This window comes from Carlito syrichta, unplaced genomic scaffold, assembly GCF_000164805.1.
Source record: "Carlito syrichta isolate Samal-C Ts95f unplaced genomic scaffold, Tarsius_syrichta-2.0.1 Scaffold305571, whole genome shotgun sequence".
NCBI classification, from domain to species: domain Eukaryota; kingdom Metazoa; phylum Chordata; class Mammalia; order Primates; family Tarsiidae; genus Carlito; species Carlito syrichta.
In genome coordinates, this window is record NW_007249667.1 from 1,212,471 (window position 1) to 1,226,045 (window position 13,575).

General features: G+C 32.8%; 1 protein-coding gene across 1 annotated transcript in view; it reads right to left on the reverse strand.

Moving 5' to 3' along the window:
* Positions 1-13,237, reverse strand: part of CAPZA2 (capping actin protein of muscle Z-line alpha subunit 2) — a gene marked incomplete at its 5' end in the record, with an annotated part of 23,539 nt that extends 10,302 nt beyond the window's left edge. Inside the window, 4 exons of the mRNA XM_008061761.1 lie at positions 2,975-3,054; positions 4,448-4,654; positions 8,587-8,650; positions 13,163-13,237. Coding sequence (XP_008059952.1) covers positions 2,975-3,054; positions 4,448-4,654; positions 8,587-8,650; positions 13,163-13,237 — 426 coding nt within the window. The remainder of the gene's footprint in view (positions 1-2,974; positions 3,055-4,447; positions 4,655-8,586; positions 8,651-13,162) is intronic.
* Positions 13,238-13,575: the final 338 nt, after the last annotated feature.

Genomic DNA, 13,575 nt, shown 5'->3' on the forward strand with positions numbered 1-13,575 from the left:
AGTAAGACTCCAACTCAAAAAAAAAAAAAAAAAAGTCAGTAGAAGGATAGTACAGGTTGAATACTCCTAATCTAACAATCTGAAATGCTCCAAGATCCAAAATTTTGTGAGCACTGATATGAAGCGCCAAGGAAATGCTCAGGGAGCATTTTATATTTCGTATTTTCATATTAGAGATGCCAAACCAGTAAGTGCAATACAAATATTCAAAAATCCAAAAAAAAATCCAAAATCTGAAAGATTTCTGTCCTCAAGTATTTTGAATAGGAGATACTCAACCTATACTTTAACTAAAGTTAACACCAAACATTTAAAAACTATTATTAGAACAATATTTATGTTCTATACAATAAAAGAGAATGTTATGACATATCTTGATTCTGAGTGACTCATCTAAGATTATTCAAAGAAGCTAGGTTGGAAAAGAACCTAGATCTATTCGTTTTTGTTTCATAATTCCAAAAGAAGTATTCCTTTTATTTAGGTGTTGGTACCAAGCCAACTAGTGAGTTCTAAGTATATACATTACTGATTATTATGACAATATTCATATATATCACCATTGACTGTGACAAGAAAAAAAGGGGGGCAACCCCTTCCAGTCCCCTCCCACTGTGGGAGCTTTCTGGCCTGTCCATAAATCCTGCTTTCTCCCTTAAAAAAAAAAAAAAAAAAAAGGCCAGGTGCCATGGCTCATGCCTATAATCCCAACACTTTGGGAGGCAGAGGCAGGAGAATTGCTTGAGGCCAGGAGTTCAAGACCACAACATAGCAAGACCCTGTCTCTACAAACTATAAAATAATTAGCCAGGTATGGTGGCATGACCCTGTGGTTCCAGTTATCTGGAAGGCTAAGGCAAGAGGACCACTTGAGCCTAGGAGTTTGAGCAGTGAGCTATGACCATACCACTGCACTCCAGTTTGGGCAACAGAGTGACACACCATCACACACAAAAAAAGGAATTCCAAACCAAATGGTGGTACCAATGTGACAACTATATCAACAGCTCTTCCAAAGGCATGAATTGCTCTAGTAATAGTAAATGACATTGATTTAAATAGTATCCTTCCATCAGTGGAATAAATGGCCAAGATATTCTAGCATTTAATTATAGTCTGTCTTTTATTAACCCTTGTAATATGTATGCATTCAACAAACATTTGTCAAGTCCCTAATACTGCTAGACACTGGGGAAATGGTAAAGACCAAGAAGAGATGAAGGTTTCTAGTGAAATCTAAGAAACATCCAAGACTAGTCTCTTTTGATTTTTATTCTACCTACATTTTAGATGAGTTGAAGTATATTTCTTTGTATCAGAGTATTTAGATGTTAAAGAGATTATTGTGCCATAGTTTCACTTTGGAAAAATCATGTAAAATTTCTTTTCTAGAAAGTGAAAATCATTATTAACTTAAATAATATGACACTTGTAAAGATGGTTTAGGAAAAAACAAAAAACAAAAAAACTCCAGATATGTAAAACAAAATAGTGAGAAAACTCAAGGACAAGTTGGGCACTGTGGTGTGAATCTGTAGTCCCAGTTATTCAGGAGGCTGAGGCAGGAGGACTGCTTAAGCCCAGGGGTTCAAGCCCAGGCTGGGCATCATAGCAAGACCTTGTTTCTAAAAATAAAATAAAACAAAACTCAAGGACATTTTCTTCATTTTATATATGCTAAAGCTCAAATAAATTATATTGTGAAAACTAGTAAATTTATTATAACATCTCTGATGTATTTTAAAATAAAACTTAGTAACAAAAAATTTTCTTTTAATAGTAGTAGTTCAACCTTATTAAGACTGATTTTATCATATATTTTCTGGTACAAATAGCATAAACTAATATTTTACAAAAATTTCTTGTTTTAGGATTCTGGTGGATTACTGCTACAAGATTTTAGACCTCAAGTAGAGAGACTACATTTATATTAAGTCCCTAAAAATAACTGTGTGTGTCAGAATCTTCAGGAACTGCTGCTTGTCATCAAGGCATGGGTTTACATATGGCACTGACTTTCCTTCACAGTGATTACAGATCTGCATTTCTCCAAACATCCTTGGTTAACCTTGTCACCCTGCCTTTATTTCTGAGATGGCTTGGTATTGGAGCAGCCTTGGGCCATGGGGCAAACTGGCCCTTAGGGGTTATTGATACCTGTTACTTGCCCTCAATAACATCACCAACCAACTTGGCTAATAGTATAAGAATATATACTTAAAAGGTAAATATTATGACCACACTTCGGTGATTTCAGCATGTATTAACAAGTAGCAAGGACAAACGTAAAGATTCCATTCATTAATTAAACTTGTAAATTCTTGGAGAACCTCAAAATTTTGTAACAGGCAATAACTCAGAAATAGTCTTATCTAAGAATAAAAAGGACCAATAACTTGTCAAAAGGCCAAGATTATAGGTCAAATCAGTGCTCTTGGAAGCTTGTCTTTTATAAGGAATAATCAAATGATTTGTACACAAAATTACAAGGCATGGTTGTACTTTTGCCTCATTGTACAAAACATGTCATTACTTCCTCACATTGGCTAACTATTGGCTAACCTTATACTTCAGAGTCCTCAAAGTTCACAAAAGAAGCATCATTCTTTGTCTATAATTACCTCTGCCCTTCTCCTTCATGTCAGCTTCATTCAGGAATAGCTGCATCGCAGAATGAACACATGTGCCTGCCAACTGGTTTGCTTGGGGCACATGCTCTCTTAGGATACAGCTTAACAGTCCCAGAAACCTATGCTCTCCCACGCTCTTTTCAACAAATGTCACTGGATTTACTGCTATCTTTAATAATTAGGCCGGTTATGAAGCAAATATCAAAAGGTCAAAGTTTTATATCATGCTTAGATCATTTGTAGTTAATTATACACAAACAAGCTACAGCCCCTATCACTAAAGCAAGAATTACAAAGAAGATAAACAATGCCAAAATCTCCCAATACACAAAATTTCAACGTACCAAAAGTTTTTTGCTTGGAACTGATGGCTTTCTATGCATGCGATAATGGTTTGCTGTCCATCTATTTTTTTACCATACACCTTATTGGCAAAGAAAACAAGCACAAGAGTGAAATTACAGCCACAGAATGTCCAACTTTAAACATTTGTAAAATTGAAAATTGCATAGTACTTTGGCAGAAACACATAAAAGAATACAAAGTAGGGCATCAATCCAATATTGTAGCTAGAAAAACAAGTTCTCAAATATTTCCACCTAATCAAACTCTTAGTGGACAACAAATGAGCACAATTAATAAAATATAACTTACTGAGTAAAACTAATTGTACTCTAATATACTCATAAATATTCTAGACAGAGCATGCTTAAATTCTAAGAAAGTTTTATTTTAAACACAGAGACACATAAGAACGGAATTCATCATAAGACTGTAGATAATAAGAAAATAGATAAGAAAGTAAATAATCTGCTTTCATAAGAAAGTAGGTAACTTTTTTTGAACACATAGATACTATTCTAGCTGTTCCCATGAAAGCAAAAACTAGACCCACCCTGTGATCATCATGTCTGTTCACTTTGCAATCTGGAATGGGATGAAAACGTGTGTACATGCATGTGCATACGTGCATATGACAGTTTCTCTCGTCATTTAAAACAGTGTTGGGATAAGGGTGGGAAAGTTAATCTACGTAACTGAGAAAAGCCTTAGGAGAATGGTTGTGATGTACCACAATGTTATTTCACCTCTTGCCTACTGCTTTGAAAGCAGAGACTAATTTGTGCCTTTCAATCCCCTAGAAAACTGAACTTCTATCTGTAATCCCAGCACTTCAGGAGGCCAAGGCAGGAAGATTGTTTGAAACTGAGAATTCAAAACCAGCCTGGGCAACAAAGCGAGACTTCATCTTTACAAAAAAAAAAGATAAAATATAATAAAATTCCTACTTCCTGCCATATTTTTTATTTCCTGAAAATATAAAAATAGGTTAAATCTATGAAAGAACCATACAAAGAAATGTAACTATAAAACACTTAAGGACATAATTTCACTTCCAAGTAATTTGTTCTAAGATATCTTAATTAAGATTAGCTATTAAGTTATTAAGATAACTTAATTAGCTAACATAACTTAATAAAAGAAATTTGATCTAAACTCACTGACACAGATCACAAACACAAGACTAAAGAATCTCATCATATCACGCTCCTTTAATCAATGTATTAGAACTTCTATCTTGGATTTAAGTCAAGGTACAACCATTTTTCCATTTTAAGCCATCATACTGTATCTATTTACTATCCAGAATTTGAGGAAAAAAAATGTAAACATTCTTAGGAATATTTGCTTCAAGGAAACAACAGTGATAAGTTATAAACTGTTAGTTCTGTAAGTTACTGTAAATTTTAGGAGATCATAAAAACTCTGTCCCATTTACAAAAAACACACACGCAAAGCTGTCAGTGATGACTTACGGTGCAGACCCCATTTGGGTAATGCTCTTTTACATAAGCCCGCAGAGCAGTTTCAACTGAAGTTCTCCATGATTCAATTGCATTTTCTGCTTCACAGGGCCTTGGATCAGTTGCTTCCTTTCTTAAGTGATCAAATTTGAAAGAGATTCTGTTTTTTGGATCCAAAAACTTTCCATTTCCCAAGTCACCATGTTCTGTTATCAATACCTTCAATAATGAAATAAATATCAAAAAAAAAAAAAAAAGAATTTTAAACAGCATTTAAGTACTGAAACATAGTAATATATGTTCACTTAAGCCTTTTCCTTAAAGCATAAAACAATCCTGCTGCAAGCAACTGGTTTAACCACATGGCACAACTATAATATTTAAAATGAGTAGACTACAAAAACAGGAGGCTACTCTCACCTGGCACAGATCAGATTTTCTCCCAATGTAACTTCTAGCTACTCGTGGAAAAAATACATCCACTAATACACAGCTAGAGTCAGTTTCCTGCTTTGGGAACTGTAACAGTTTACTACTTATGATACCAAACTCCAGTACCTCAAAACTAAGAAAGTGGCAAGAACATCTGATCAGGGTGGTACATGTATTTCAGTCCAGTGAGAATCTTGGACTCTTCAGTGAGTCCTGCCTTGCTCCAGGGCCCACAATCTCATCTACTTTGAAATATCTGCATCTTGTTTCTTTTAATAATCACTGACAGTTGTTTTTAGCCAACTTGTAAGTTTTTAAAAACTTGCTTCATTTATGCACATTTAAATTTTACATGTATAAATATATTATGTGCTTCATTTAAAAATTTTCTCCTTTATCCTTCTCTTGCAATTCTCATAATTTTTTACTCTTTACTTCTGTCAAGACTTACTTATCACTCCGAAGTAAATCATGCTAACCACATAGGTTGTATCCGTCTAAAACTTTTTCAGTCATAAAATCCTACACAGATAAATACATACAAGTCTATATCTGCACATGTACACAGGGTTTTTTGGCCATTACTTTACAAGAATGGAATGAAAACATGTATACGTACATGTGCTTATGTGTCCACATGCACGTACACATACACACACTTTTCTGCATCTGGTTTTTCCCAACATAAACATCTTATAGAAATCCCTCAAAGTCAACTGATACACTTCTTGCCATTCTTTTTAGTAGTTGCATAATATGCAAAATATCTCATGATGCAGATATAACATAATTTGTTCTGCTGATCCACTACTGATGTGCCATCTCTATTATCAGGATGTATTTTTTTTGGGAAGAGAGAGGGACACATTAAAAATGGAAATAAGTATTATTGTACATCTGTTTTAATATGCTGGTGATTTTATTTCCATTGGATGCTTTTATTTCTACACAACAGATTTCTAAGTAGTGATGGTGGAGAGAGCCGGCAAAAGGTTTATATATTTTCAATTTTTAACATATAATTGGATTTTATTCCAAAAAAAAGCTGTGACAATTCACATTTTATGAACAATTTATGAGAATATGTTTCTCTCCATATTGCCACCATTAAAAGGTGTTAAACTTTTTTTTCAGTCTGAAGGGTATAAAATATATCATTTTAATCACATTTCTCTATTGATAGATCTAAATATAATTTCACATTAGTGGGCCATGTGCTCTTTTGTGAGCAAATATCCTTTAAAATTTATTTGGGTTGTTCTTTTTCTCATCAATTTATAAGAGTTCTTTGTTTAAGATACCCATTTCACTCTACAGCTAAAAACATTATTAAGTAGTATAATGTCCATCTTTTCTCTTACAGCTTTTGGGTTTCTAGTTTTGTTTAAGATAGTCTCTTGTCCGTATATTATATATGTAGACTCAGATTTTCTCGTAAAATTGTAGTCATTTTACAAACCATCTGAAACCTATTCCTGTATACTGTGTGGTACAGAGGTTCAACTTAACCTTCTTCTTGATGAAAACGAGTTGTGCCAATATCTGTACTAAAATCTTCCCATATTCTGGGACTAAATTCTGGTTCTCTATTCTGCTCTACTGATTTGTCTATCCACACTGACTTAACTTTACACTGGTTGTAAAACAACTTCTACTATCTAGTAAGGAAACTGTCCCTCACTGTTCTTATTGTCTTTTTTTTCTTTTAAATATTTTTCTTGGTTATTTCAAGCATTATCTTTTTCACATAAACTTTATTGAAATACTGACCAATTAAAATTGCATCATTTTCCCATATTAATTTTTAAACTAATTAATTTTCTATCTAAGAATGGAATGTACTGTGCCTTTCCATTGTTTAGATCCTGTTTTACATGTTTCAATGACACCATCATTATTTTCTTCATAATCCTATGCTGTTCTTGTTAAACTTATTTCTAAGTTAATGTATAATTTTTACCATTATTTTGCATGGAATTCCTTGCTCCACTCTGACCCCAATTCTAGTTTTAAGTACTTATTTGCTATAATAGAGAACAGCTAATAAGTTTTGTATCCTTACAAATTTTGAAGCCTTACATTCAGCCATCTCACCAAATTCTTTTCCAGGCAGTGATGGTGGAGACAGCTAAAGTTATGAACTCTTAATAGTTTTGTTTGGTAGGGGATTATATTACTAGAGTCTCATGGTATTCTTAAATATATCAATCATGTCACCAAAGAGTCTTCCCTTCTTTTCCAAGATTTCCCAGACTGTTTTATTTGCTGTACCTCCATGTATGAAAAATGATACTGATAAACAGGTATACCTATATAATTTCTTATTTTAACTAAGATTATTTTAGTGTTTGCGGTTTATGATATGTGCTATTCGCTTTTGTTTAACAGATTATATTTAAGAGGTTTTCTTCTCGCCTTATTTTACTTAGGGTTTTTGTTTTTAACGAGAACCAGCTGTTGGATTTTTCAAATCTCTTTTCACTGTCTTGATATAAGATTTTTCTTTGATTTGTTGGTTAATATAAAAAACTAATACATTGCCTTAAACGGAATCATTCTTTCATTTCTGTAAAAAATTCTATTTAGCTTTGGTACACAATTCTTTGGATCTATTTTTGAATCCTATTATTAATATCTTATTTAAAGTTTTTAAATCTATAGTCTGTGTGAGACCTTATATTTTTAGGTTTAAATATAAAAATAATAATAGGCTTCTAAAATAACTTTGGAAGCTATGAAACGTTTTTAAAAGACCCTGCAAACTTTCTTTTAGGGATTAATCCCAAGAAAATAACCATTAATGTGACACGAGGTACAAAGATGTTCAATATAGCATTGTTTATAGTAGTAACAATGAAAGCAAAAAAGAAAAAGCAAAAGATCAAAGTCTTCCAAAACATAAAATAAATGTAGATTAATACGATGAAACACTATATAGATTTATATACACACATGTATATCTATACAGAAGCTTAAGTTTTCTCTTCAGTTACAAGTTATCTTCAGTCTAGTTCTACTCTTCTCCCGTAAGACAATATATTACATAATGAATAATGCTAAACACAAGCACTGATACAGTCACTAAGAACTTTCTCTTATGTTCTTTCTTACTCGTTTTCTCTTACGTTCTACCTACCAGTTCCTTCTTCACATTGTTTTATATAAATTGTGCTTCACACAAGTATGATATGAATGAATACAATCATTGTTTAATTGCCAGTAACTCTAATCCCCCCACTCCCCAAAACATGCTAGTGACCTTTGGTAGACTTTTTAAGTTTAGTAATTCCAACTTGCATTTTGGAAAGAAAAGACTTAATAATTACTAAACACTAATTTACTCACATGAATAACTGAATTCCAGAGCAAACAAATTATGATATTCATCTTACTAATATATATTCTAGACTTTTGATTAATACAGAATTGACTTTTTTCCTATAAAAAACAAGAAAGTGGATTTAAAGCAATTATTTTCTAAAATCTTAAATGAATTACATCTGAGTATTTCTGAAAGGGATGTTCTGCTAATAATATTATTGGTAGCAACAAAATAAAGTAAAATTTCAATTACTTTGCCTATAAGTGGCTATGCTTAGAATGAATAGTTTTTGTCTGTTTTTGTTTTTTATCTTGAAGCGTATCACTTCACAGTTCTTGCAGGATACATTATAAACAAAACAAAGAATAGCCAGAGACTGTGTTTATATGAAACATACCTGATCTTCATAACCTTCAATTTTTACTGGGGTAAACTGGTCCAAGTTATACTGTGCAAATGCACTAAAAAAGAAAACAGTCAATCACTTAAAATTATATATTTAATGCTTTTTAAAAATGATAAACAATTCATCTGTCAATAAAAGGCTACTACATTATACACAGCAAAGTAAACAAACTAATTCTCCATTATTGTGCTTATGCTATTTTAAAAACGAATTAATTATATACAGATTTTAATGTTTAGCAAAATTAATTAAATTAGTAAATATAATTTGCCTTTCCTTCAAGATTCTGAAAGTAAAGGTTAGCTATCTATAAGACTCATAACCATTATATTATTCAAATATGTATTTAGTATACCAGGAAACACACTGGGTGCTGAGAGAGATGCAAAGAACAATCAGACACATCCTATAATCAAAGGGCTGACAGCTGGATAAGACAGATAATGGATAAACACAACCATAACACAAAGTAGGAAGCATGAAGAGAGAATTACCAATAAAGCACCACAGAGAATATTTTCTTCAAAAAATTACTTTCTCTTGGGGGCAGAGAGGGAAGGGGAAGGAAGGAAATTGGGGCAATTTCTTAATAGATGTGATACTGAGAAGTACAACTGAAAAACTGGGTAGGCTTTGGTCTTATAGAACTTGTAGGAATGGGAAGAAAAGAGTATTTCAATTGGAGGGACCAAGAAGACGAATTAGATCCAACATAATAGAAAGCACCAAGCACAGTATCTGGCACATAGCAAGTGTCCAGTTACATCTACTGAATTGAACTGAAAGGCCTTGAATGGTGGAATAACTACTTTGTTTGGGAGGCAGAGCCACTAAAGCTTTTTGAAAAAGAAGAACACAGAAGTACTTCTAAAGAAGATTAATTTGGCAGCAGTGTATATGATGAATTGGGCAGTGTAGCAACTATAGCCAGAAAAAGCTGTTAGGCTGTTGCTAACATCCATGTTAAAAAAATCTATAATCTAGGAAGTTACTTCCACTTAACAGAAAAGATACTGAGAATTTTAAAACTTAGAAGTTTATCTCTAAACTTAATTTACTTGGAGGCTTTCCAGATTACTCTGGATGGTCAGATGTCTACTGATTTTAAGTAATAGCTCCTGAGTCTTCTCCAGAAAACAAAGCTTGATTGAACAAAAGCATTATTGATGACTTAACAGGAGACTAATAATTATAAAAATAGCAAAGTAGAATTAAATGATTAGCTGTCAAATGCACACTGCATGTTCAAAAAACATGGGAGTGAATATAGAAGTGCATGGAGGAAGAGGAAAGTAGCTACTCACTTCTGATTTTAACTTATTAAAACTGTAATCTTCCTAAGAATAACCTTAATATAGACAGGTGCTACCAATTATTAAATGATTTTTCTCAAAAGTATGTTTGTAAACTAAATCACTTAGAATTTTGAATTCATTTTCCAGTAAAATCATAGGTAAATAATACATTTTAATATTTAAATGGTAATTTGGTCCCAGACCAGAACAAAAGCCTTTTATTGCCCATAATATCAAACCACATCTACCTCGAACTTAGGGGGAGGGGGTGGAAAAATAGGAAATCTGAAAAGAAGACAATGAATATGAAATAGGTAACATTTTATCTTAAAGGCTTAAAGCAAGTTAAATGGTGATAATTACACAGTAGAGTGGAACAGTTTGTCACTAATCAAGGAGTCAGACTATCTGGGTTTTGTTCCAGCCTCATTATTAACTAGTATGGGCCCCACTCTATAAATACAGTGGTTTGAACCAGAGAGCTTCCAAAATCTCTTCAGAAAACTCACCCCATACCCACTCATCATTCGCTCATTCACATCTCTATCCATGCAAAAATTTATTGAGCTCTTATTATTACACACTAAGTATTCTACTAGACACAGTAAAAACAATGATCTCCCTGCCCTTGTAGAGTTCTGTGCCCAAACATCCATTTCTAAGTTGCCTGTTCCCATATTTAGATTTCTATATCCTTTACCTCAGTCATTCACCAAATCACACTTACACTTTCCACCATGCTTTTCCCTGGGTTTAGCCATATCATTCCTCTTACTCACTACTAAAATTCTGTACATTTAAACTTCTCCTCAAAAACCACCTTTAAATATAAATTTAAAAGTTCTTCCTTTGGATCCTAAAAGTCTTTGATATGCCCCTATTATTATAGTTTTCATTTGGCCTGATATTGTACATGTCTGACTCCCTGTGGAAAATCCCTCAGAGGTTTAGTTATCTTATCATCACAGTAAAGTTTGGCATTCATTCGTCTGTTGAATACAAGGCTATTTCTGGATATTTCAAAGTGTTCTGGACTTGACAGTTCTAACTCTTCAGTACGTCTAAATTTTACTTTGAAGCATACTGAGTTTGCACCTTTTGGTAAAGATGTCCCATTAGAAACACTCTAAAGAATAATAGCTACGTTTTTCTCCCTTTGATAATATACCTGCTTCTTGAAGTGTGAACCACAGTTGTCTCAAAAATTATGATTATAATAAAAGAGAAATACAGCTTACATTCAAATTATTTTTCAATTTATTTAAATTAAATGATACTTTTTAACAGATAAATAATTATTTGGACAAATGAGATTCTAATACTTTCATCTACCTTGAGTCAAATATATGATTATTTCATGTCACTTATATAATTATGAATATTAATAACTTTCATTAAACTTTATTCTGAAAACCTTCAGTCTTTCAACCATCAAGTTTCACATTTTCTTAGGAAAAAATCCACCAATTTCACACCAACATGAAACAACACACATTCTTATTTAACATGGATAATTCAGAAGAAATATTTACTTTTAAAGTATTGTTGTTAGAAGTTCATAAACACTGTTTTCTTTCCATCTATATAACTTTTGTCAACATGCTATATAACTTTTGTCAACATGCTATATGTTATAAAGATAATTCAACTTACTTCAATATGTAAAACATTTCAATATGCTTTAAAGAACTTAGGAGTAAGTGGCCCTTTACTGAGAGTTGTCAGTAACTAACCAAAGGAATAAACTAACTTGATTCCTATAAAGCGCTTTAATATAATTAATGGGTGAAAGCAACTCACACTGACAGATAATGAATAAACATAATGTGGTATGTACATACAGTGGAATATTATTCAGTCCAAAAAAATAAGAAACTTCCAATACATACTACAACATTGGTGAACTTTGAATATGCTAAGTAAATAAAACAAACAGTCACAAAAAGGCAAATACTGTATGATTATATTCATCCGTGGTATCTAGAATAATCAAATTAATACAAACTAGAATGGTGGTTGCTAGGAGCCAGGGGAATGGGGAGTATTGTTTAAGTATCAGTTTAGAAGTTGTTCTAGAATGGGAGGATAGCTATGGTTATATAATGCAACAAAGTGAATGCACTTAAAGCCACTGAACTGTACACTTAATGATTAAAACTGTAAATTTTGTGTTATAATATTTTTCCAAAATAAGAATACAATTGCTACTTTAAAACAGCAGGAATTTTAATCAGAAGTAAAACCAGAAATACCTAGAAATCTGTTGAACCTCTGCCTTTATTAGGGTCAACCATAAAGGCCACACTTATTTAATAAAGGCTTCAAATGTTACAAAAATAAAATTAGAGAAAATCCTAGTCAGGATTTTACATACCAAGATGGAAAGTAGCTGACTGGATGGATACTAAACATTCTCCGTAAGGCACCTAAAAACCTGTACAGGTACAAGGCTATCATTTTCCAATAAGTAATTAAGTTGATCAGCCTACAATGTGGGTCTCCAGGCATTATTTTGAGAGGTGGAAGTAGGGAGAGAATCAATTATTTCTTTGGCTTCTTAGGATAGTTGTGTGAAGTCATGACTATGGTTACTGGTCCAAAGACAACATATTAGGATTTGGAACTGCCTAGTTCTTCGAATCACTCAGAAATACAGTAAATATTTATGTGTCGGGTACTATGTTAGGAATTTTTGAGTGAATAAAATAAACTCTCAACCCTCAAAGATTCCAAAATCTATTAGGGTCAAATATACAAAAAACCGTAAAACCTACATAAAAATTAAAGCAATCACAATTTTAAAAAATAATTTTATCCAACTTTGCAAATGTCAAAATGTAGTATTAACTAAACATATAAGCCACTGTTAAACATACAATGACTAGAGAATTTCATGTCACAGTTGTGCCTCTAAATCCCTCTGTGACAAAAATATTACTCTTCTAGTCTAGTACATATATAATTACATACATATGAATTTGATGTGCAAATATCTATGTCAGGAATTAGTGCTTAAAAACCACTTTTATTTACTTATTTATTTAATTTTTTGAGTTGGAGTCTCACTCTGTTGCGCAGGCTGGAGTGCAGTGGCACACTCAGAGGGACTCCAGAGTCGAACTGCTGGGCTTCTGCGATCCTTCCATCTCAGCCTTCCAAGTAGCCAGAACTACAGGCGTGTGCTGCCACATCCGGCTAATTAAAAATCACTTTTTAGAACATCTTTCACTTCTCCATGATTTAGTTATGTTACTATAATAAATAATACTTACTGGGCTGCTCCTTCCCTGAGAAGATTGTCATTATTAAGCAGTAACCGAACATCTGCAAGACAAATATTATGTTTTCTATATTATTATTTTCAATATTTGAATGAAGAATATAATGAATGTAGATTGCTTTGGTCATGTTTACATGTTAACACTCCTCCATCTCAAATGCAAGCAAGAACAAAATATCACTTTGATGACCAAAATAATCATAAACACACACCATGGTATTAAAAAAAAAGATTTTGGGTAGGAAATAGGAGAAGGGATGAAATAAAAGTATATACCCCTTCATACTCTTGTTTTTTTGAGTTAGAGTTTCACTCTGTTGCTCAGACTGGAATGTAGAGGCACACTTCTGGCCACTGTAGCCTCGACCTGCTGGGATCTGGTGATTCTTTGGCCTTCTGCCTCAG